This window comes from Vipera berus, assembly GCF_964194415.1.
Source record: "Vipera berus genome assembly, chromosome: 1".
Classification (NCBI taxonomy): domain Eukaryota; kingdom Metazoa; phylum Chordata; class Lepidosauria; order Squamata; family Viperidae; genus Vipera; species Vipera berus.
Genome location: NC_138202.1, coordinates 194,687,877 through 194,714,859, shown reverse-complemented (window position 1 = coordinate 194,714,859; position 26,983 = coordinate 194,687,877). Strand labels below are relative to the sequence as shown.

Genomic DNA, 26,983 nt, shown 5'->3' with positions numbered 1-26,983 from the left:
GGTTGCTCCATGCTCCATTTCCTGGCGGTATCCCGCTGCTGTCGTCGTAAAGCCAGCCTCGCTCGACGGCCAGCTCCCGTTTTCGGGAACAACGTTGTTCGTAATTACTAACAAACCAAGCCGGCGACTGTTGCTAACTTGCTTTCTCACTTTTATGAAGATGGGCAAGAGAAGTGGGGTGGGGTGGGGTGGGGTGGCCGAGCCAGAGTTGGGAGGGTCCCTAACGGATGAAGAATTAAAAGTAGCCCTCCTGTTCACAAGTTTGCCATTTAAAAGGGGCGGGGGACGGAGAGGAGAAGAAGCAAAGCGAGCATTTCCAATGTGAACGGAAAAGTCTGAATCCTAGCACGAAAGCGGAGCCAGTGAGGATTGATGAGCGGTGCAATTGAAGTAATGGGGTCGACCCGTCCAACTCCTCCAGCATGAATTATTTGAAGTATTGAGCGGGGAGAGCTGCGGTTGCATCCTGCACAAAGGCCCAATTATCGGGGTGTAAATATTTGTAATGGTTTCTTCCACGCAAAAAAAAGCATTGCTGAACAAGTTTAGCCCTGAGTTTATTCCGGGATGAATAGGGTTACAAGTCATAGGCTTTGTTTAAAAAGGATGGACCTATGGATGTGCAGCTACAGGAGCATCAAGGCCTTGCAAAACGAGGCAAGAGCAGTCTGGATTGTGCCTCTTCAGATTATGACTAGGACTAGTATTTTTGAATGCACACACACACACACACACACACACCCCTACCTACCTACCTACCTACCTACCTACCTACCTACCTACCTACCTGCCGGACGGGTTTTGAGACTCTTGGCAAACACACCACACGTTCATTGGGGAGAGAAGGATGATCAACTTTTTTTGTCTGCTGTGCCTTTTCAAGGGTTGTTGGAGAAAGCCCTGAGAAATTCTACAGTTTTGAAGTTGAACAGTTCTGAATGCTGTTGCCTTTTTGGTATAATGTAAAGAACACATCTTAATGAATCATATTTATTTGAGTGGGATTTTTTTTATCTCATGGATATTTTTGTGTGACCTTACAATTTTAGGATGGGAGTATACCCAACTTAGCCTTGAGAACAATTGTCATTATTTCCCATGTTCTGGAGTGTAATTCTAGAATTTTAAATTGGATCTGTAGCTTCAGCTAAATCTAGACATCTGGAATATTTACTACATATTAAAATAAATAACAAAATTAATGTCCCTTGATCTTAAAAAAAATGGCAAGAGAGACTTGCAAATTAAAACGAAGCATCAATTACCAAATGAGCCTTGTTTTATAGCTTTACCCTATTATACACACCCCCTTGCTCTGATGTATACACCTAATGCTTGTATCTTGAGTAACTGAAATCACCAAATTGCATTACCTCTGGCAACAGCTTTAATATTAAAATAATTATACCAATCTATAGAATTTGATCCCCCTTGTTTCTTCCATGGGAAACTTGCATTTTTCTTTCTTTTAAGAAGCATTAAGTAATGTACAAAATATGGAATACAGATTAGAGCTTCTATCCCTGGTGCTATGAAATAGCAATAGAAATGAGGCAGAGACTTAGAGTAACTCTTGGTATATTTGCACAAGTCATCAGGCTGTTTACAAAAGAATGGATTGGTTTTGGGTTTTCCTTTCTCCCAAGGTGCATAAAGCAGGAAGCAGGCAGGCACAGTCTCATCTGTCTCTGTGGAAACTATTGAGTAAAGATATACATTTGACAAAAATCAAATGCAGCCTGTAAATATTCAAAGCCAATAAGCGGTATCTGCAGTACTGAAATTCCCCTTGTCCTCTCAGCCTAAACCCATTAACCTAGATGTAGATTTTATTCTTTTTGAGGAAATGACCATGTTAGTTAGGATCATAATCTCTGATTCAGATGACTCCTGATTCAGCCAGGAGCTTGCAGTTCTTCAGTAGATTGGTTTGGAGGGACTAAGGACATTTCTCCTACCTTACACTACTCACATTTTAAAAAAATGTGAACCAGTTATTTGCTTGGAATTCCAACATCTGGAGCTCACAACAGATTTGTTGGAGTTGTAACTTCCAACATTTCATGATGATTTGAGATCAGATACAGAGCACCACATTGGAGAAGACTGATGTAAAAAACAAATAGAAATTAACTTTTTGTCTGCTGCCCTGCAAATGACAGGCATGTGGCTAGAGACATTTGTCTACGGCTGGGGTCTTCAAACGTGGCCCTTTTATGACTTGTGGACTTCAACTCCCAGAATTCCTCAGCCAGGCTGGTCTAGGGGAAAGAGAACATGGACTGGATACCTCTTTGTCTTGCTATATTTTAATTCTGGCTTGTACATCTTATTGATTTAACCAGACTGATTCCTTTGACATGGCTACAGATAAGCTTTGATAGGAAGACCCACATTGCACAACTATGAGTCAGACTGAACAGAATCAGGCTGCAGAAGTGTATTTTGTTGTAAATAGTGATTCTATAGCAGGTGTTAGTAGCTATGATTTTCTCCTGAGTCCCTTGTAAATCTTGTTGAAGCCAATGGGGCTCTTTCATTAGAAACAGGTGGCTTCTTTGAGCTGTCCTCTTCCACAGTTGTTGGTAGGAAGGGCAATTAGCAAATCCAGAAGGAGTGGTTTCATAATGACTTCAATGATTCAGTGCCTATTATGATTTCATAATGATTTCAGTGCATATTGCAACAGTGATGAAATGATCCTGTGATGGGGAAATGCTGTGCTATTCAGTTATCCTAACTAGTATGGAGAATGAAGGTAAAGATGGCCTTATACTGAATTCAACTTTAGCTACCTACAACTATGCAGTTTTCTTGCCATCAGCACAGAAGTAGTTTGCCATTTTGTTCTTCAGATTTTTTTAAAATGTTCCACCTAGCCTGGTAGTCTTCTGAATTTTTTCATAAAATACGACCTTTTCCCAGTTTCCAAGAACTTTGGCCAGGGCTGCTATAATTCAGAATAGACTGACTAGGGATTAAAACCACAGCAAAAGCATAGTTCAGCAGCCTCTTTGACAGATCAGGCACAGGTTACAGATAGTGCTGTTCAGAAAGGGTACTAGTTCTGTGCTGTTCAGATGGTCAATTTAAGCCATGGGGAAAAAAAGCCAAGTTCTATCAAGTGCATGTTGCCATTTCTGCCAGCCCAGGTACGTTACAGGTTTTCTGTTGCCTCTGCCAAAAAAGTTTCATAAAACCATGCTTTTTATTATTATTTTTAAAAAAAAATCTCCAAAGACTCATGGAAGAGTGCTATGCCTAATACCTTGAGCAGTTAATTAACCATTTAATCTCCCTGAACTGATCTCATTTCCTGTCCCTTTTTTTGTAACACACCACAGTTACTTCTGTCCTTTATGTATGGGTGCCATTTTACCCATTATATTCCTATTATATTCAGCAATTTGTTGCCCAGTTCCAGAAGACTTTTTTAGCCATTCCTTGGCTCCATCTGGATGCAGCTGGGCACAAGATCAGAATTGGCATCCTTGGTCACTTATTGTCACTATCCCCTTTGCTTTCCAACATTAATTGAGGACCAAGCTTTCATGCTGTGGACTGTGCCTTCAGTGATCTTCTTCTTTCTGTCTTGTTTCATCATAGGTGACTCTCCTTCGTTACCCATGAGTTATCTGGCAGTTGGGCTATTTCTGAACATAGGTTTGGTGCTGCACCCGTGTCCTGAAATAGCCTGACTGGCAGGTAACGGATGCCAAGAAAGGACTGAACTTAGCAGAGAGCTAAGGAGGGAACTCCTATTCATTTCACACGTCTTTCTATGCCTGTTACCTGGTCTGTTGATGAATATGGTGTTGAGGATGGTGGATAAAAATAGTCCAGTTGTCAGGAGCAGAAACTGGAGGAGGGATTTCAAGAGGCATTTTGAGAGCTCCCTCGTCCCTCATTCCATGACTCCTCTGTCCCACATGTTAGTGAAACTGAACAAAAGCTTACCTGTCTAGATTTTGGAACGTTTGCTGCCTTCATCCTAGATCCTGATTTGAAAGTGAATGCTTGATGGAGATCAGAGAAGTTGGCCTCGGCGTAGTTTAGAATGGAGAATGAATTGGCTGAAGCTTCAAAGTTTCACCCTAGAAGATTCAAAGTTCATCTGCTTAAGTATGAGATCACAATCAACAGCAATGAGAAAACCAACATCAGAAACATAGCCAATTTTTCTAGGAAGAAGACCCATTTGGTCATTTGCTTACACTGAACTCAGATTTATGACATTTCTCTCTGAGGTGGAATTTCTGCAGTTGTCACAGGCTACTGTATATTGAGGGCTTCTGTCATGGTAATAACACACAGATTTTGTATAAAATGTAGTGGAGAGTTTACTCTCTTTATTTTCTGCTTAGAGATTCTAGTATTACTATTCCACACTATTTGCACCTGAAAGTTTTTAAGCTACTTTGTCTTCTGGCATGAATACCCAGAAGGTGATGTTTCTTGTATGCAGATATTTGACTACTTATCTTCAGTACTTTCATTATTTTGTTTATTAAACACATTCTTGAAGAATCAATAGTTCCAGTTAAATAAGTGGGCCCCCTTCTCAGCTTACAAGAAGGCCCATGCTGTACCACTCTTCACTATGAAGATGTTGGAGTAGATTTTGAAATGCTGTTGTAAGGGCTTCTTTCTTTGCTATGCATAGATTGGGACTCTAACAAAGATAACAAATGTACCAGGAACCTGAATACTTTGTTATGAATGACTGGCAGAAAAATAAATAAGGAGAGTGGAGATATTCAGGGAGGCTTTATATAAATAAATAAAAGTGATTTGTCAGTTGTTCAGCATATTTGCTGTTAAACTACACACACACCTCCCAATTATGATAGGGTTTTTTTTAAAAGATCCAATGTAAATAAAATTCATGTCAGAAATAAATTGCTTATATTTGTTTTGGGGGGAGTTCTTTTTTTTGAAGAGGAAGGAGAGGGCTTTATATCTAAAGCATCTTTGAGCAAATAAATTTGTTTAATGTAATTGTCTTAGCATCCATTGTTCCTTCAAGAAACATGTTGGAAAAAAACAGAGGATGAATAGTATATTTTACAATTTCACATATGCCACAAAAAGTTTGATTCATTTTGTATAATTAAATTCATTCTCTTTGTTCCCCTTCCCAGTTAAATATATACATAAGAAAGAATGTTTTCAAAAGAGAGAGATATTGGTTTTTTTGGCTTGTTAAATTAAAAAAAAGAAAAAAAAAGTATTTTAAGTCATATTAAGTCAGTATTCAATGAAAAATGATCTAGCTGGGTCATTCTCAAATTAAAATTACAAACTCTATTTTTCTTTTCTTGTTAGTGGAATAATAAACAGCTTACAATAAAATGTGTTTTTTATCGGTACACATTAACCTTTACAGCCTATATCATCAGCAGAGATCCCTATTTAGACAGGATTGTAGTTATTATTATTATTTATTCACACCCTCACTTTTCTCTGGTAGCTCAAGGCACAATAAGTTTTCCCTTAATTTTGTCCCTACAGAAACAACCTCTTCTGAGGAGGGCTAGATTGAAAAAGAATGATTAGCATTAAGTTTCCCAGGGTGCAATATGGTTATTTGTGAACTCAAAATGCCTCTCCTGGTATAAGTGCAACACTTCAGCTACTATACTGTTCTGGCTGTATCAAACTTTCTTAGTATCAAATTATTATTTTTTTGCATTTGTTCTCAACATTATATTCTAAAGCAAAATACAGGTACTCCAAAACTTATGATCATTCATTTAATGAATGTTGGAGATTACAATGGAGCTGAAAAAAGTGACTTACGTTCGGTCCTTGCACTTAAGACAGTCTCAGTGTGTCCCTGCAGTCACGTAATCAAAATTTGGATCATAATGTATTTAGGATGGTTGTCGTGTCCTGTGGCACCATTGCTATTTCCAACCTCCCCAGGGGATTTCCAACAAGCAAAGTCAACGGGAGAAGTTGAATTTGCTTAATGACCATATGATTCACTTAACAACTGTAGCAAAAAGCTTGTAAAATTGGGCACGGCTCACTCGATGTGTGCATTGTTTAGTGACAGAAGTTGCAGTCCGAACTGTATTTGTAAGTTGAGGGCTACTTATAGTGAACTAAAAAAATTATGTTTTTTCTAATTATTTGTAATGTTGTAAAAACATTATCCAGATGCAATAGAAATAGGTAAATGTTTTACAAATATATATATTTAAATGTATAGTTAAAAATACAATATAACCAAGGTTAGCTCTGGCACACACACAAAAAAATCATTTCTCACCTGAAAGCTAGCAGTTATGATATGAGTTGAAAGATGGGGTAAGTTTTGTTCTAACCATTTGCTGAGGAAAGTAGCAATGAGTTTGGCCTACACAGTATTATTCATGATACTGAAAAAGTGCAAACATTTTTATCAGAATTACCTTTTCTCTGCAATATTCTAATATACAGAATATATTCTAATATGACTAACAGAAGGGAATGTTAGGGTGGTGTGAGCCGAGCGGTCGAAGCGGGCTCGGTGAAGGAGGATGTGGGCAGCTAACAGGCTCTGGACGGTGCTGGCCTTGACAGCCACGCTATGCGAGAGGGAGACTGTGAAGGCAGCTTCTTCATTATTCCTGGCATGGCCTTGATGATGGGAGACACCTGTGTGAGACCTCATGAAAACTGAAGCAGTTCTGATATGGTGTCTTCCAGTGCTTTTTTGTAAAAAATTTTTTAAAAAAGGTGCCGGAACTCACACACGTCATACAACCCACCTTGCCTACCCTACAAGGTTCCATCCAAAAAAGGTGCCGGAACTCCGTTCTGGGCGTTCAATGAGAAAAAAAGCCCTGGTGTCTTCCTATCTGGCCCAGAAGTCTCTAACCTTTCCGGGCTCAAGGACCGGAGGGAAGGAGAGCAGCTTCAAAACTGTGTGTGTGTCATTTCTGGGGACTTTCCATCGGGCTCTACAAGAGAAGAATGTTGAGTTCACATCAAAGAGTATTGGAAAAAGAACCTTTGAAATTCTGCAAAGAGGCAAAAGGCAAAGAAAGCCGTTTTTGTTATTACATTGGAGCAACCAGTGATGCAGCCACCAAAATAACTAATGAGGTATCAAAACCTCTAAGTCATCATATCCCTGTTGAGAAGATTTGTGAGAAGCTGAAAAAGAAAGATAGTCAGATCTGTGAACTGAAATATGATGAAACAGATTGACCTGAGTACTGTAGACCTGAAGAAACTGAAAGTCAAAGAATTGGGAAAAAAATCTAGATGACTGGGGTGAAACATGCAAGGGCTGTGCAGAAAAATCAGATTTCATTCGTAAAATCAATGAACTGATGCACCATAGTGACCTCTATCAATTAGCAAGATACGCAAACTACATTAAACTTTTTCTTCCCTGGAAATCTGTTGTTTTTTTTTTAACTTATTTAACTGGGTTTCAAGTGTCAAACTGAAAGGATTCTTGCAATGCTGGTTCAGATGCCTGGTCACATCTTAAGTTTTTATTTCTATTGTTTCAGATTTATTATAAGACTTAGACATACATGTGGGATTTGTAAATAAAAATCAGTTGAACTAAAAGAATTGGCATTAGTTTAGTGTCACAACTGAATATAGCACTTTTCCAGCACTACCTAAATAATGGTTTGAAGATGACGTATGAGACAGTATAGCATGCATTTGCTGTTATTACTGTCTTTCTACATTCCGTTCTTTAAAATGCTGAACACTTTTATTACATATCCGAATTAAACGTTTTAAGTGCTAGTCTTGCACATCTTTCACAGGAGTTATTTTCTCTGAATAAGAAAGGCATTCATTCTGTCTTTGCTTCCACTTTCAATACAGATGACAATCCTTTCTTAAGGTAAAAGGTAAAGGTTCCCCCGCACATGCGTGCTAGTCGTTTCCGAGTCTAGGGGCCGGTGCTCATCTCCGTTTCAAAGCCGAAGAGCCAGCGCTTGTCCGAGGACGTCTCCGTGGTCATGTGGCCGGCATGACTAGACGCCAAAGGCGCACGGAGCGCTGTTACCTTCCCACCGTAGTGGTCCCTATTTTTCTACTTGCATTTTTACGTGCTTTCGAACTGCTAGGTGGGCAGAAGCTGGGACGAGTAACAGGTGCTCACTCTGTTAAGCGGCACTCGGGATTCGACCCGCCAAACTGCCGACCTTCTGATCGACAAGCTCAGCGTCCTAACCCACTGAGCCACCGCGTCCCTTTCTTATTCAACTACAAATATGCAGTGGCAGAAGGGGAAGATATACTGATGTACGCTTTTTTAAAAAAACGGGATGAGTTCTACTTTCATGTGCTGCACATAACATAAACCAGGGGTCTTCAAACTGGGCCCTTTTGTGACACATGGACTTCAGCTCCCAGAATTCCTCAGCCAGCATGCCTGGCTGAGGAATTCTGGGTGTTGAAGTCCATGAGTTATAAAAGGGCCGAGTTTGAAGACCTCTGACATAAACTGTTAAAGCAAAAAAGAAAAAAAAAGAAGGGAATGTTAGGGCCACCCATGTACATTACTTTCACTGTTAAGCTAAAAAGGTTGCTCTAAGAAAAACATATAAGAGGTTAGGATCCACTAAGATATACAGCATAGCATATCTTCTTAATGTTATGGTATGTAACTTAGTCTTTTGGGCATGGGGCTGTATGTGCATGTCTGCTACTTTCACCTATGCAAGCAAGGAATTCAAAATGCAAAAAGAAATCTCTAAATTTGTTAATCTGGGGCCCATCAGAGCTGTGATTTCGCTTATGTTCTCCATGGCAAAATCGTAAGAGCTTTCTTTTTTTCTTGTCAAGTGCTACTGAATTAATTTTATCAGAGACCAGACAGGAAACATCATTAGATATGCTAATTCTCCTTTACATTAACAGAATCTTGTAAGTCTGAAAGTAAAATTCTCCCCCATCACTTTTATAGCCTAATAATTTAGGGATGGCCCCTCCTGACACTCTTGCTTGGTCCACTATGCAGGCTATCTTCTGTCTTGTTTGACTGTTCCCTAGGCAGTATCTCTTTATTGGTCTCCCAAGGTCATTCCCACATACAATTACATTAGCAGAACACAATCACATTTACTTTACCTACATACCGTTCTTCCCGAGCCAGCCATAAAGAGGGCAAAGTCTTCAATAGGAGTAAGTAAGTGCTTTGCTCCCTCCCACATAAAGAGAAACTTACTCTGGGGTGGCTTTTTCAAATGTACGTTTTCTGAGGTTATCCAGTCTGCTAGGAGAGTTGAAAAGCTGAATCTGCATTTCATTCAGATTCAGGTTTTTTTAAAAAAATCAGGTAGTCCTTGACTTACGACCACTTTCTTAACAACTGTTCAAAGTTATGAAAGCACTGAAAAAAATGACTTACAACAGGTCCTTGCACTTATGATCATTACAATGTCTCCATTGTAAAATTTTGGCATTTGGCAACCAGCATTCATTTACAATAATCACTTGGCCACCATTTTTCACCTTTCCAGGGTAGCTTCCAACAAGCAAAGTTAACGGGGGAAGCCCGATTCTGTTAAAGACTGAGTGAGTTGCTCAATGACTACAGTAAAAAGGTCATAAAATAGAGTGCGACTTGCTTAGTGAGGGAAGTTCTAGTCCCAATTGTGATCGTAAGTCAAGAACTACCTGTATACTTTAAACACATGAGGAAAACGCTTACATTCACTATGCATTTGACTTCTCATGATGATTTCATTCTACAATTCTAAACTGGTAATTTGCATTTTAATGTATTCGTAATTGTAACTATTTCCTAAAATGATGTACTGAATTCATTTTGATGTTGTCTGCCACCTGAAGATGTTTTCATGAGAGGTGACACAGAATGAAACCTGAAATGAATGACAGCCACTCCTTTAAAAACAATCTGAATTCCTTTTTATTAGTCAGGAGATTTAATAAATGAATGCAATTATGAGCTATGCGGGCTGCCTTGACAAGCTGATCTTGCCCACACTGCTTTCCTCTCTTCCTAGTTCCAGTTCCTCCAAAATCTGTTACTTCTCTGATGATGAACAAAGATGGCTTCCTTGGTGGTGTGTCTGTAAACACAGGTGAAGTGTTTTGTTCGGTACCTGGCAGGCTCTCCTTGCTCAGTTCCACGTCCAAGTACAAAGTCACTGTTGGCGAAGTTCAACGGCGCCTTTCACCTCCCGAGTGCTTAAACGCTTCCCTCCTTGGAGGAGTCCTTAGAAGGTAAGTCATGGGGCAGGCCAATCTGTACTTTCTGATGGGATTAAAACAGCATTAAGATTACTATAAGTAGCCGCTGAAGTTAAGAGATGTAAACGAATGCATATGAGATATACGTAACAGTCTGGATATCATTGCCACTGACACGATATTATGCCAATCATGTTATATGGTTCATTAATTCTGTAAGACTGGCCACTTTCTTTAAACAGTCAAACTGGTTATTTCTGTATGTTAGAGTTCAGATCAATATCCTGGAGTTTATCTTTTAAAGTATCAAGAGTATTCGGACATGGAGCTGCCTAGATGTTAAGCAGATATAGATAACAAATGACAAAAAAGCTTTTTCGCTAATGTCCAACCTTTACTGCTCACCCAGAATGGCTGAGTACATGGGAATGGAGTCTCTTAGGTCAACTGCATGTTGGATGGCCCATTTATCTAGAGTTGTGCTATCATCTGCTTTAGAAAGAAGTAGATGTGCTTCATTACACTGTTCCTCACTTTAGGGGTGTTCCTGTTTGTATTTCTGAATGTAGTTATAAGTTATACTGCAAACTGTCTGGAAGTTTTAACTGAATGTTACAACTGAATACGTTTTAAGTAATTAATGGTTATGAATTTTATCATTTACCATTCAGTTTGGTATATTGCACTAGTGGAGAATGAAGGAGCAGATGAGGTTTCAAATGCATTAGATTGTCTTAAGCAATCATTTAAAATTCTGTTCCTCTTCCCAGTATGAATTTATAATATTCATTTATTTTACATAGGTGCTATAAGGATTTATAAGATATGATTGTAAACTATGAAGAAGGAATAAGTTCCTGATTTTTTTGCACTCTCTTAATTTTAATGATAGCATTATTGGGCAAATATTATTATCAGGACTTATAGAATGCAAGTCTTTCATGAAAGGCTCTTGAGTAAACATAGACATAGGGTAAGAGTATTTGTCTTAAAAATAAAAAAGAATGGATAAAATAGGGACGAACTGTTCCACAATGGAAAAGAGTAAACAATGAATTAGGACTAGTACTTCCCAGTTAGTTCAAAAACAATTTATAGATATGTGACCAAACCAGAAGATCCCAAAAGGTATTAAAAGAAAAAGGATTAATAAAAACTCTGATTGGGTATTCTTAAACTGGAAAAATGGCTATAGAATGTTATTCATTTTAAAGTAATGATAAAGTGATGCACATGAGAGTGAGGAAAACTATTGTTGTATAGAAGTTCAGAATAAGAATACAATCTTGTTTGTGTGGTGAACAATTTAAAGAAAAGATCAATTTATTTATTTATTTATTTATTTATTTATTTATTTATTTATTTATTAATTATATTTTTATACCGCCTCAGGGCGGTGTACAGGGCAATAAATACAAAAACAAGATACAAAAGTTAAAAGCGATTAAATAAATGCCCAAGGTTAAAACAATAGTTAAGATGTATTTAAAACCCCAACCCTAACCCATCAGACCAGGTCAGACTGCTCAAATAGATGCATTTTTAGATCACGCCGGAAGGAGCGAAGGTCGAGGGCCGTCCGGAGCTCAACCGGCAAGCGGTTCCATAGGTCTGGTGCGCCCACAGAGAACGCTCTCCCCCTGGGGGCCACCAATCGACATTCTTTGATCGGAGGCACCCTGAGGAGGCCCTCTCTGTGGGAACGCACTGGACGGAGGGAAGTTGACGCCAGCCGCAGGTGTTGCCGTAGGTAATCCGGACCCATGCCATGTAGGGCTTTGTAAGTCATCACTAACACCTTGAACCTCACCCGGAGGGCAACCGGCAGCCAATGCAGCTCGCGGAGCAAAGGTGTAACATGGGAGTATCGGGAAACCCCCAGCACAACTCGCGCGGCTGCATTCTGCACCAGTGGACTTCAAGGGCAGCCCCATGTAGAGAGCATTACAGTAGTCTAGACGAGAAGTCACGAGCGCATGAGTGACTGTACGCAAGGCATCCCGGTCTAGATTTAATGTGAAGAAGCTGAATTTCAATGCTAGGTATTCAATGAGAAGGGTTCTGAAAATAAAATTTCCAGTATCAGTTCATTGACAAGCTATAATACAACTAATTTAGAAAATTGCAGTTCTTATTCAGTCTGAAAAAATGATATCATAGAGTTGGAGAATATACAAAAAAGCAACCAGAATAAATGAAGTACCTAATAGCATTATTGTGAAATATCAACTTAGGTCAAAGTTGACTAAAGCAGATATATCAGAAGTATAAAATTACACAAGACAGAGAAGAAGTTGACAGAAATTTTTTTTATTTTCTCAGAATGCCAGAACTTGGGATCATCAATACAGTGGAATGATAGAATATGCAGCAGAAATAAAATGGAGTCGCTTTTCGCAATGCCTAGTTGAAGCATCATAGGGTTAACTAGCACAGGTGGCTTGAAAAGATTAGAAAAAGATTTATTTCTTAATTTTTTATCCCAGATTATTTTATTTATTAAACAAATATTGCTTCCCAACTAAAACATAGGTGACCCTGGGCGGCTTAAAATATTTTTAAAAATATCTTTAAAAATCGATCATATAATAAAACTGCTGCTCCCTTGGCAGCAAAATAGAATTAGATTAGCCAGTTGGATTTCCTTCAGATAATAAATGCAACTCTCTTTCCTCCATTTTCTCCACAACAACCCTAATAAGTAGGTTGGGCTAAGAAACTGATTGGTCCCACATCACTTAGTGAATTTCTGTGGCTGAGAGGGAACTTGAAACTGGATCTTCCTGGTCCTAATCCAGCACCTCAACCACAACACTGAGGCTACTAGTCATAATAGTAGCTATCTCCAGGATCAGCAGCATTGAGACCAATAATAAGAGAAGCCTTTGCTCTTATATACTGGCTGGGAATTCTCAGTGTGGCGTTTGAAGGCACGAGGTGAGAAGGTTGTCTTAAAATAAACATATCCAATTTTAGGGAAAAAAAGTAGGGACTTCCAGAAACAACCAGACTCTAATCACAAATTTCCAAATTTATGTAATCTAGGGCAGGGGTGTCAAACTGCCGGCCCCGCAGGCCGGATGCATCATAGCAAAAATCGCACCCACCCCACTGCTGGCAATGGCAAAAAAGTCACGATATGTCACGATATGTCACGACAGGTCACATCACGTTGCGAGTTTGACACCCCTGATCATTTTGACCATTTGTAAATCGACATGCTGTGAGCAAGAGTGTATCTCCCTAGTTTTGCAAGGCTTCGGTCATTTCCCCACTAGTGACTTCTAGTATTTTTCTGGCATCATTCAGGCAATATAAAGTCTGTCATAACTGCTACATTGGGCCAATGATGGTTGGAATGGGGTTCATCTGTGGTTCACAAATGTTCTTAAGACCCCTTTACATTCTTAAAAATGATTGAAGATCCCAAAGAGCTTTGGTTTATGTGGGTTATATTTATTGATATTGACTGTATTAGAAATTAAAACTGAGAAATGTTAAAATATTTAACTTTGAAGACCCTTGAGGGGGCCTCAGACCACCCTTTGAGAACCAATGCTCTAAAAGATGCTGGTGGAGATCCTGTCTGTAGTTCACAGGCAATGGTCAGCCAAGTCAGTACTCACTTTTATCCTTCCAAATTGATCAACCACTGACCACCTCACTAGATTTCACTGGATCCCTGCCTTTCCTCTTCACAAAAACAAAATACATTGCTGATTCATTCCCCCCCCCTTCTCCAGTGGTCCCCTACATATATTTGGACTATTTCATTCATTTGCCATAAAATACAGGCAAACGGAGGGGAGGAGGGAAAGGGGGTGATGCTTATTTGAAAAACAATACACATATGGTACCCTAAATCCCTTGAAAGGCACTTCCTGCTGCCCAAACCTCTTTCCTGATGGAGGCCTAGCAGCCATGTTGCTTTTGAATTCCTTCCTCTGACTGTGCCAGGCAGCTGCTACAATAGGATTGCATCTTTTCAAGCCTAAGTCAGTGCAAAACCCTCATTTTTCAAGTAGCCTTTGTTGCCTCGAAGCAGCATTCTTATTGCTGCTGTCTTGAAATTATTATTACACAAAACACTTCTTACACAAAAGTAATTCAAACTTACTGAACTTTGTTATTGCGCACTATTAATACATACTTTCACAAATGTGCCCTAACATTGCTGGGGGTGACGGCATAACTCACATTCCACACCCCAGGCCATTCTTCGGCTCCAATCCAGTCTTTTTTTTTTACTTCTGAGTCTCTTTTGAGTTCTAAGTGCTTTTGAATAAGCAGAATTACAATCGAAACCTCACAAATCACCACCCTTATTGGAAGGCTAAATGCTGCTAGTGGCGCAGCTTTGCAAGAACAGCCAGTTTATTCCTGGTAGTAGCAGCAGAACCAAAACTGACATAACCCTCCTCCTCGTTCACTTGCAGCCTGCAAACCCAAACGTCGCTGGCGGCCCAAGGCACAACAGGGTTTCAGGTTGCCACGGGCAGGGCGAGCCTCTCTTTCCAAGGCGGCGCTTCTTTCCTTCCCGCCCTTTAAGCACCGTGAAACCTCCTCTGTGCTAGTTGTTTGTGCCCGAAGCCAGGATTCTGGGTCGTCCTATCCCTCAGCCCCCCCCTTTCTTCTTTCTCCCGGGGACCTTCGTCGAGTTTTAAATCCCCGCGTTTTCCTTTTTTTTTTCGTCACTGCAGAGCCAAATCGAAAAACGGGGGCCGATCGTTGCGAGAGCGGCTAGAAAAAATCGGTTTGAATTTACCAGCCGGCAGGCGCAAAGCGGCAAATGTCACTTTACTCACCTCCCTGGTGGAAGGTAAGCAGACTTTCTGTCCATTTCGATTTCTTCTCACACACACACACACCGACCCCCCCACCCCCACCTCCTCTGGCGACACTTCTGGGCGAGGAAAAAGGTTTGACATTTTGTAAAGTTGCATCGAATCGCTGTTGCTGTGACATGAAAAATCTGCCATGCAGAAAATCAAGGCTCATTACATAGCCCAACTGGGGCTGTGTTTAAGATTCAGCAAGATTGGCGTTTCCTTTTAAGTAACAGTGTTAAATGAACTCTGCAGTTGCCAGCTCAATTTTATTTATGTTTAAATGTTACTTCTAAAATTAACCACTGTTGTCCAATATACTTGTTAGGACATACTAAGGAGTGGTTATGATATCTGGCCTCATGGAAGAGGAAGATACTTTTAATTAAAACAATCCCTCCAAACTAATTTCTCCACCATACTCAAATGTATATACAGCATAGAAAGGAAAGTGCCACAGTATTCATAGATGTGGTGGACCTTGTTCTCAAATAAGTATACATAGAACTGAAGAGTTCTGGAAAATATTTATTTATTTTTAAATTTATTTGCTGTTTATCTCACCAATGGGGCTACTTTAGGCAGCTTACAACAGTACAAACAGAAATGAAAAGAGAAGGGTAAACATAACAGTAGCAAGATAATGAAACTATAAAATAAACAATGAAATAAATAATGAAAATACAGTAAAGTGAGATTAAAAGATGGGCTGGGGGAAGCAAGGAATTGGGGGGAAGGTGGGATTTGCTATCAATCTAGTAGCCACCTCCAGTGTGATACTCCTCCATTGGGTCCCCAATAAAACAAACTGTCATATAATACTTAGAAAAAAAACAAACTTTTATGCCATATGTTTTCTTGGACAACATAACATTTCATCAGACTAACAGTTATATACTGAACATAATTAAAGAGGAATAATAACAGGAGATGTAGAGCAATAAAATAGAGGAGAGACAAGAATTATTATTTATCGATAGCAACTGTTTGTAAAACAACTGAAGAGCTTATATATACATATACATATATAGAGAGAGTTTATTACTTCATTTGAGGATGTGGACTTAGTTTACAAAAACCTATGCATAATTAATTAAATAATCATTAAAGGCAACAACATTTTGTAGTGTTTTTGCTGCAGTAGACCAACATAGACACCTTCCTGGAAACTATAAAAAACATATCAGGTTATATACAGAGGCAGACTGGCAAGAGCAAAAAATCAGGAGTCCATCAGCTCAAATGAATGTATAGGTTTACTGTAAGCTAAAGCTCTCTACAAGAATCTGAACTACTAATGGTCAAAGCAAATAGGTGTTAGATAAGAGTCAATGGAATTCAAGCTGGGCTGGACTTAGATCACTTGTGGACATGAAGGGACTCGAGACTGATGATGTGTTTGACCCCTTCCTCAGACTCAGCCTGGTCATCTCCTACAAAGACATGGGCATATGAATACTGTATATATATCACTAGGGAACTACATTTGTCACTTAGCACAAATTCAGATTGGGGAGAGGGAGGGGGAAAAGGAGGACGAGGAAGAATTGAACTGAACCAGCAGAAACTGAGAACTTGTACATATCCAAGGCATAGATAGCATGGTTACTCCAGTAATAAATGTCTTAGCACCACCATAGAGACAAGACCACTTTTAGTAATCTGTTTGGATCCTAGGATCTGACTGTTGCATAATGATTTCACATAATTTCACAATTTCAGTTGTGATTTCCTAGCAATCATTTAATGAGCAATTGTGCTATTTTGGAGCAAATAAGCCTGTTAAAAATAAGATAAAAGAAGTAAAAGGGGAAAAAAGCCCTTTTTGATAGAGATAAATAGCAATTATGTTGGGAAGAGTTAACGGTTAAAAGAAACCAGGCTGCCAAAGAGCCTGATGGCTGGACACTATCAAAGCTGACATCAGCTAGAGAATAGAAAAACTCAAGAAACAGCACAAGATCAGAAGATGTGGAGAGATCTGGCTCATAGAATCACCAAGAGTCGGACACAACTGAATGGATAACATTGTCGTCGTCATCATCATCATCATCATCATCATCATCATCATCATCACTGAATAGCAGATACTTCGAGCTATTAGTGCTCTGCTGAGGGCCAAAAGCATAGTTTCAATACATTCCTAACAAATTTTTGTCATTCAAGTCAAACAAATTTCTAAAAAGCAGGCATTGATTTTTATGGAGTGTAATCTGCAGCGTAGTCTCTTTAAAGTTAATGGGAAATGATAATTGCTAGTAAATACTGTGATGATTTATTTTTATTTTTTTATATACCACCTTTATTATTTTTATAAATAACAAGGCGGCAAACATACCACACTCCATCCTTCTCCTATTTTTCTCACCACAACAACCTGTGAAGGTGAGTTGGTCTGAGGGAGATAATAACATAATTGGAAGGGACCTTGGAAGTCTTCTAGTCTAACCCCCTGCTCAGGCAGAAAACCCTGTACCATTTCAGGCAAATGGCTGGCCAATCTTTTCTTAAAGACTTCCAGTGTTGGAACATTTACAACTTCTGGAGGCAAATTGTTCCACTGATTAATTGTTCTCACTGCTAGGAAATTTCTCCTTAGATCTAGGTTGCTTCTCTCCTTGATTAGTTTCCATCCATTGCTTCTTGTCCTGCCTTTAGGTGCTTTGGAGAATAGCTTGACTCCCTCTTCTTTGTGGCAACCTCTTAGATATTAGAACACTGCTATCATGTCACCCCTTGTCCTTCTCTTCATTAAACTAGAGAAACCTAATTCCAGCAATCGTTCTTTATATATTTTAGCCTCCAGTCCTCTGATCATTTTTGTTGCTCTTCTCTGCACTTTTTCTAGAGTCTCAACTCTAGAAAGAGACTACAATGACTGGCCCAGAGTCACCAAGCTGGGTTTCATACCTAAGGCAGGAATAGAACTCACATTCTCCTGGCTTGTGGCCTGATGTCTTAACCACTAGACCAAAGTAGCTCTATTATGATTGCTAAAATATATTTTTAACAGTGTAATTTCTCATCTGAGCCAACCAGTTTTTTCACTAAAAAACTAAATGTCAGTCCATCTGTGCAAAAATTAGCACTTTGCATCAGTATTATTGTACCTGTTTCTAATAGTCCCTGAATATTTACAACCTATATATGAATTACAGAAAGAGAGAAATTTAGCCAGGTGTTTGGAATATGAAAGATGATAGAGATCTTTATCTTTTTCTTTCCCTATGTCAAGGAAAGGTAGTGGAATTCATATCTCTTTTGTAAATTGTACTACAACAATTAAATATTCATGAGAAATTTGCTTCTCTCCAATTTCCTTATCTGTTCAGAATTGAATGTTATTCATTTATCAATCAATGAATCAATCAATTGAACAGTTACTAAAATATATTTGCTTTTATAGATTAAAATTCAGAGGAGTATATTCTGCTTATCTTCCTCCTTTGAGTTTAAATTGCAATATACTGTCATAGCTTGACATCAGAGCAAAAAAATATGAAAATAAGTAGTAATGTAAGTTTTTTAATTTTATACTTAACTCATATTTTGTATGTGAAAGTAATTTCTACTAGCAAGAGTGGGATTTTGGAATAAGTATGTCTAGGATCATGGCTTTTAAATTATTGAAGAGTTGGCATAAGCTGTCTATTTGCAGTCTTTAGAGGCAATAATTTCCGTTCTATTTGTTTATAATTTATCCAGTCTATTGAAATATAATCATTTTTCTAAAAAGATGCCAAGTATGCTTCAGATTATACCCTAAATATTTGTGAGAAGAAGATGGCAAGAGAAGGAGGAAACAGACAAGAGGCCAAAATAACAAGAGGCCAATGTCAGCAAATTCAGACATGTATTGTATATTTAGGCTTCATATTGTAACCTAGCTGTAAGACTACATTGATCTCTGTTTGCTTTGGAATTAATCATGGATAAGATGGTTATCCAGTGAACATATACTACACAGGAAAGCTATTCCAGGCATGTGTGTGTATCTGTGTCTCTGTGTGTGTGTGTGTGTGTGTGTTTGTTTGCGTACACAACAGCAATAAGCCTGTGCTGGCATAAGTGAGAGGCACCATGTGTTTTCTCCCATTCTGCTTCTGTTCTCTTTCTATTTCCCCCACTTCCAATTAACCTATGGGAGATTAATAAAGGAGGATCAGTAGAGGTTCTGCTTTGTAGCTTCTCATGCGTCAGACATTGTTCTCTTGGAGGACTACAGTATTTGTTAACCAGAATCAGGCCATGATTGTACATTATGGTAATAGGTGCTCTAATTAGCTATAATTTGGCCCATAGTACTGTATTACTTACAGTGACCCAGGTCTGTAGTAACTCACTGAGGTAGATAAGATGGATTAATATATCACCAACTTTATTTCTAATGGATGAATAGCATTCATGAATATTTTGTTATGTGCATTTATGCTGTTCTATCACTGCATTTCACGGCACCTTGTTTCTAATTATTGAGCTGCTGGGAACTGATGGGGAGCAGTGTTTAGAATAAGTCCTTTGATCTGTTATATATTATGTGGCCTGACTTGAATAATTCAGAATATGAATTACTTGAACTGTGCCAAAAAAGACAAATGTACAAATACGTACAGTATATGTTCAGAGGCACTGTTCATTTGTTTTTCACAAACTTTGTATTTTGAGGCCACATCCTAACTGGAATTGTTGCTGGATGAATAAGAATTTTATGTACTGATGTTTACCCAGTTCATTATGTTTATTTGTTATGTCTCTTTCATATAAAAATATTTTCTAATGTCAATGTGCCTTGAACATCTCCAGAACTTGCACATTAACTGGGCCTCCTTCATAAGTTTTTTTAAGCTGAGGACTCTACTAGACTTTGGAAGAGGCCCACATTTCCAAATCTGGATTAGGACAAAATAAAGTTGTGAGATATTTTTTTCAAGGTAATGTTTAATTGAGATAGTAAACACTACTGTTGGCTTTCAGGTGGATTGCAAATCGCACTGAGCTGGTTATGATGACCAAAGCTGCTTCTTTTTTCCTAGGAGAAGCTGTACATTTAGCTCGGGATTTTGGATACATCTGTGAAACTGAATTCCCGGCCAAAGCAGTTTCTGAATACCTGAACAGACAGCACACAGACCCTACTGATCTCCACTCCCGAAAGAATATGCTGCTTGCCACTAAGTGAGTAGAAATACAGTCCTTGAACATGCTTTGCTTTCAGGATTCCAGCCCTACTTTTTCTCTCTCGTATTAGCAATCTAGCTGGTTTCATTTCAAGGTTCAGTCTAAACATTTTCTTTTTCATTTATCACAAGTAACTAGTCAGACACTGGCCCCAAATCTGTTTCAAACTGAAAAAGAAGAACAGGAAAAAGAAGAATAAAAGTGAAAAGACAGGTAGAAAGTTCTGTCAAAGAGAAAGTCAGAGGTAAAAAGAATAAACAGAAGCATAAGAAAATAAGTTTCCCCCAATTACTTTTCCAATTCTATTCTGTGGCTAGGTCCTGAAAATCCCTCCTCAAAAGAGTAAAACTGAATAAACACAGTTGATGGGTTTACAGTCTGCAATGCTCTCTACATGGGGCTGCCCTTAAAGACCACCCGGAGGCTTCAGCTGGTGCAGAATGTGGCTGCACGGGTAGTGATGGGAGCACCCCGATACTCCCATATTACACCCCTCCTGCGTGAGCTGCATTGGTTACCGGTTGCCCTCCGGGTGAGATTTAAGGTGCTGGTACTTACCTTTAAAGCCCTACATGGCTTAGGACCGGGATACTTGCAGGATCATCTGCTGCCAGGAACGAATTCCCATCACCCAGTACGCTCACACAGAGAAGGCCTCCTCAGGGTATCGTCGGCTAAACAATGTCGGCTGGCGACCCCCAGGGGGAGGGCCTTCTCTGTGGGAGCGCCAGCCCTGTGGAACCAGCTCCCCCATGAGCTTCGGATGGCCCAAGATCTCCGGTCCCTTCGCCGCGGCCTCAAAACACTCCTTTTCCACCTGGCTGACCTGGACTGACAGGGATTTTAATTATGTTTTTAATTTTTAACTCTAACTTTTAATTTATTTTAATTTTAATTTTAATTTATTGTACAGAGGCCTTTAATTTTAATTTTTATCTTAACTTCTGTATTTATTATATGTTACTGTTAGCCCCCCTGAGTCCTTCGGGAGATAGGGCGGCATATAAGTCCCAATAATAAATAAATAAATAAATTGATTTTTAAAGAAAAAAATATGTTGATAGTTCTAGTTATCATTACAACATATCAGGGAGATAAATGGAGATTTAGCATAAAATGACTGGTCAGAAGTACATTGTGGTTGCCTGATATTAGCAATTTCCTACATCCCAGGGATAACATTTATTATTGTATCTGATTGTCCTTCATTTGGTTTGGTGAATCTAGTTCCTACCAAAATAAATGTGTAAAACCTCAGCCCACTGGGTCTGGGTGAGGACCTGTTTTAGTTTTTGGAATGTCTTTTAGATGTTGCTTCCCCATCTTGAAACTCTCCAGAGTTGTAGCAATGTAATAAACATCTTCTTCAAAGATAAAATATTTAGGACAAATTTGCCTTCAGTTCAATGGCTGAGAAACTCTGTGGCTGTTGAAATGCTGCCAAAACTAAACTTTGCACACTACCTTTTGGTCAGACAAAGAATAAAAATAAGAAATGGATAAAGAAACAGAGTGTATGTTCCGTTTTCATGAAAGTTGTTTTAAATTGTTCTTTTAATGCTCACCATTTATATATCCTTCTTACGTAAGGGGGGGACAATTCCTTTCACTAATCTGTGTGTGCCACTTTGATCCACTATTAAAAATAAAAACCTAAGCCACTAATAAAAATTATGTACAAAAACAAATGTCCTATGCTTCTAATTTATATTTAATAATATAACACTAGCTGCAGCAGTTATGCTAGCCAATAAGCCTTGCCTGCTAACTGAGCTTTTGCAGCTATCTACCTGCTTATTAAATGTTAGAAAACTACAGGTGTAGACCTTGATGCCAGCCAAATAATCTATGATTCCTCCCACCATTATCAAAAAGAAGCTGGAGGACCTTTGCTGAGAATATTGCTTGTAAGTTAGTCAAATGGGAAGTTTCCAAACATACAGGTCTGAAAGACCAGTTCTCATTTCCTTGAACATGGTCCTAAAATGCATGGGTATTTTTATCAAATGATCAAGATTATGTAGCACAACTAATGGTTAGAGTAATTTTCAACAGTTACTAATAAGTTGGTAATTGCAACAGAATGTGGCACTTTTTCCATAAAGTGCAGTAGAAGTGTTCAAGAGGTGTTACTATTAGTCTTGACACCTGTGGAAACTACTATATCCACACTTCTTAGATGTGAAAAGCAGTACCTAAACCCAGAGAAAAACAAACAGACTAAGGTGGGGCTTTTCTGCATGAGGATGCAAACCTATAGAAGCTGATTCTCACAGTGTAGGATATTTGTTCTTTAAGAACTTTGGAGTCTTAGTGGACGATCACTTGACTATGAGCCAGCAGTGTGCAGCAGCAGCCAAAAAGCTAATACAATCCTGGGTTGTATAAACAGAGGCATAGAATCAAGATCACACAAAGGATTAGTACTGCTTTATAAAACCCTAGTAAGACCACACCAGGAATACTGCAACCAATTTTGGTCACCATACTACAAAAAAAAAGGTTGAGACCTTGGAAAAAGTTCAGAGAAAAGCCACTAAAATGATCAAAGGCCTGGAGACTAAAACTTATGAAAAACAGCTGAAGGACTTGGGTTTGGCTAATCTAAAGAAAAGAAGAAATAGGGGTGACATGATAGTAGTATTCCAGTATTTGAGGGGCTGCCACAAAGAAGGGGGGTCAAACTATTCTCCAAAACACCAGAGGACAGGACAAGAAACAGTGGTTGGAAACTGATCAAAGAGAAGCAACCTGGAATTAAGGAGAAACTTCCTAACAGTGAGGCGAATTAACCAGTGGAACAGATTGCCTTCAGAAATCATGGGCGCTCCATCACTGGAGATTTTTAATAAGAGACTGGACAGTCACTTGTCTGAAATGGTAGAGGTTCTTCTGCTTGAGCAGGGGGCTGGACTAGAAGACCTCCAAGGTCCCTTCCAGATTCTATTCTATTCTATTCTATTCTATTCTATTCTATTCTATTCTATTCTATTCTATTCTATTCTATTCTATTCTATTCTATTCTATTCTATTCTATTCTATTCTATTCTATTCTATTCCATTCCAATATTCTATTCCATTCCATTCCATTCCATTCCATTCCATTCCATTCCATTCCATTCTATTCTTAAACACAGATGTTTAATATTTGAATCCATATGCTCACAATATGTTTATGAAGTCAAATCATAGAGAGAGGGTCTTACTGAAGACTTGAAATACACTGTCCTTGAGATATGACAACACTGTAGTCTGGACAAAAATTCATATATTTATATAATGGCAAACGTTGCTCAAAAACGTGATAATAACTGTCTTGGCAGGGAATGTTATGGCTACAGAACAAAAGGGATATTAGACAAGTTGGCTCCAAAAAATCACGTATCTTCCTGAATGCCTCTTCCCTGATTACAAATTGGATAGTCATCAACATAATTGAAATATTTGATTTGAGTACTTTCTGGTCTCACACTTCAACCAAGGGAGGGAGGGAGGGAGGGAGAGAGAGAGAGAGAGAGAGAGAGAGAGAGAGAGAGAGAGAGAGAGAGAGAGAGAGAGAGAGAGAGAGAGAGAGAGAGAGATGGCTACAAGCATTCTATCCATCAACTGAAGAGCTGAGATGGAATCAACTTGTTAACAAATAATGTGGTCAGTGTATGGGAGTTGACAAATAATGTGATGAATGAATTTGAATCACAATGTACCATTGGTAGGGCTTAGCACATTTCCACAAATCAGACTTCAGATTCAGAGGACTTTGAGATATTGTAGAAACCAATAACGTCTGTCTCTTCACAATTCATGCATTTTTGAAATCATAAGATTTCCTTCTCACTAGTGAATTCTTTTTTTCAACAAGGAATTTTCATGTTTGCCTTTTTGCTTTTCCTTATCCTTATTTGCACCCTTTGAAGCTACTGTATTAATGGTCTAAAAAGCACTAAAATAGCTTTAAGACATGGCATTACTATTGCTGACATAGAGAAGCTGATTTACACATATATAATAAAGCTACAGTATAGAGAAGCCAGTATTTCTGTGATATAACAATGATGTTAAAAGGAATTCATCTCAGAAAAATTCTTCTCAGAGCATTATCAATATGTATGTTACCAAAGACATATTAATGTTTACTTCGATGAAGCATTTGCCTACTTGTTAATATTAAAAACAGTTCACAAATGGAACCATTTACCAGGAGAGTTGGCAGGTTCTTCTTTACTGATTGTATTCAAGTGGATGAAGACAAGAATCTCTCTGGGAAGTTTTAATTTGGATACCTGCACTTAGCACTGAATTGGACTCGATATCCTAAATGATTCATGTTGTTCTGTTTCTAGTTACAGAACTGTTTGCCAGATCAGTAAAAGTTGAAGCAGTTCAAACCCTCTGTTTTACCTCCAGTGCCTTCTGGATACCCCTCTAGCCCTTTAATCTTTCTTCTATCAATTGCTCTATTCACGTTAATGGCAGTATGTAGCTACTTACTTCATAACTTCTTAAATCCTAAAATCTTATGAAGCTTAATCAAGCATAGGTGCAACCTGTTCAAAGAGATCCCAGTATTCCCTCAAGAGACCCGATGTCTGGGGAATTAGAAGATGTGATCATCAAGCATCAGGATTCTTAAAGCAGCTGAAATCACAACCCTTTTAACCTTATCATTCCTTACATTCTTGATGTTCTACCTACTATTTCATCATCCCATCTTTCTGTGAAACCAACATATGTTTTAAATTGAGAATATCTTCATTTGCATTTCTGCTGTACAGGGTATCAATCTATTTAGCTTGTTCTTATGAAACAATAAACTTAATTTTGGACTATAGTACGCTGGAATGGAATGAGTTGTTGAATGGGATTTAAACATACATTTTAAAATGGAAAAATAATACATTTTTCTCACGTGAGAACAGATCACCTCCAGCCTGCCAGACTTTTTATAAAGTTTGGGAAGCAACTTCACTTTGACAACATCAATAATGTTTACATGATGACATTCTCCCATTTAATTAAGCACCTTGCATTAAATATATACAAAAATGTGACAGTGTTCATTAAGATTTTCTGGTAGCAAAATCTGACAGTACTATTGTTAAGTTGAAATTTTCGGTATTAAGTGGAAATCCATCAGGAAAATTATGCATTAAGTTGAAATTAATCAGCAGAAGTAGATTTTGTTATAGATGCTTTCTATATCATACTTACATTGTTATTCTTGAAAATGGTCCCAAAGCACCAGTGATCATATGGATTACAAAAATAGAAAGCCAGATGCAAAGTTATTGAGAAATCAGAAATGTTTAAGAATATTTTTACAGAGACATGTAAGAAAATTGTTCATACTAACCAGTCACTGATAGTCCTAAGACATCTAAAGCTAAAGGGTTGGGGGAAAGGACTATAAGATGGGGTTCATTCCTAGGAAAGTCTGTTGCCTGGTCCATAATCGACAAAGTGGGTCACACTCAACAGATCATTCCCTACATATCCTAAATATCCTTGCCAAGATTGTATTTTGGCAATGTAGTACATCTGTTTACATAGTTTTTCCCATGCTAGATAATGGAGGAGGTAGTTGAGTTTTTTGAACACAATAATGCTTAGATGGCATTGTGACTGTCCTCTGCATAAACAGGTCTAGAAACATCTGGAGTTGAGGATCAAACAATAAAGTGGGTGAAAGGGTTCCACCAGCTATAATATATAGCTGCGTGAAGTTTAGTGATAGCCAATAAATGCATTTTCCTCCTAAGTTCTATAATGTACTATAGTTATAAAGAAAAAATGAATATAAACAATATATTCAATTCTCTTTCTCTAAAGCTTGATAGAAAAGATTATGCATGCAACAAACCCTATTTTGATTTGCAGTATTTGCATACCTATATTCTTATGCATGTGATGCAAAATACATAATTTGGCATCACATGAAATACTCTTTGAATTGAGAGATTGCCAAATAATGTAATCAACCCTCCAATTAGTCTGTTAAAAGGAGTTTTCAGTGCTTATTCTCCTTATTTCTTGAAGTTGACAAATGTCTTATTAAATCTCATATACTTTTCTGTGCAAAAATATTCTTCATACTGAAAACATAGTTTTGGATACTTTACAAATTGTCCAGTTGCATGTTAGATTTAAATGCTGCATCTTGTTGTTGGAATAGTAGAATGTAAGCTATTAAAATTTTATTATAGCTTTACAGTTAATACACTTTTGTAGCATTCACATGCCCAATAAGTGAAATGTTAAGTGTATTTTATTTGTTTACTTGATCTTCAAAGAGGTTTACATATACTGCTTGGTATGCTTACAGATCACATTTGATTAGTTTCAGAAGTAGGATTATATTAAGTACTTTCAGTCCATGTTTTTAACATGCTATGGTGCATTCATGATGCTGTTGAAATACCGTAGTTCCTTTGTTATGAAATCAGACAATTTTGAGAATTCACTTGTTTAAAGAGGGAATATTTATCCACTCTGAATCTTTGTACAATAACTAAAATTAGTAACAAATTAAATTGCTGATTTATGAGGAGCAGTGTGAATCTTGAACAAAATAATCTGCTATGCTAATTCTAGCAGTTAACTGGTAATAAAGATTACTGTGCAGATATATTTAGCATTTGAAAAGGGTCTTCTAGTGTTAGCCCTGGGTCTTATAGTGAATCTGTTAACCCAGATATTTAGTAATGCTATATCACCCGATTTGGTCTCGTGTTGCAGTTTTTAAGCCATTATGGTTTTAAGTGTACTATTTTTACTGAACTGACATTTATAAACAGTGAGTTTTTAATGCT

The 26,983-nt window shown here is 38.2% G+C and overlaps 1 protein-coding gene across 2 annotated transcripts in view; it reads left to right on the top strand.

Moving 5' to 3' along the window:
* Nucleotides 1–26,983, top strand: part of TFAP2B (transcription factor AP-2 beta) — a 63,766-nt gene that overhangs the window by 23,314 nt on the left and 13,469 nt on the right. For both annotated transcript variants that reach the window (XM_081346751.1, XM_081346750.1), the window contains exons 5-7: nt 9,987–10,206; nt 14,874–14,992; nt 20,033–20,174. In XM_081346751.1, the coding sequence (XP_081202877.1) occupies nt 9,987–10,206; nt 14,874–14,992; nt 20,033–20,174 (481 nt within the window). The remainder of the gene's footprint in view (nt 1–9,986; nt 10,207–14,873; nt 14,993–20,032; nt 20,175–26,983) is intronic.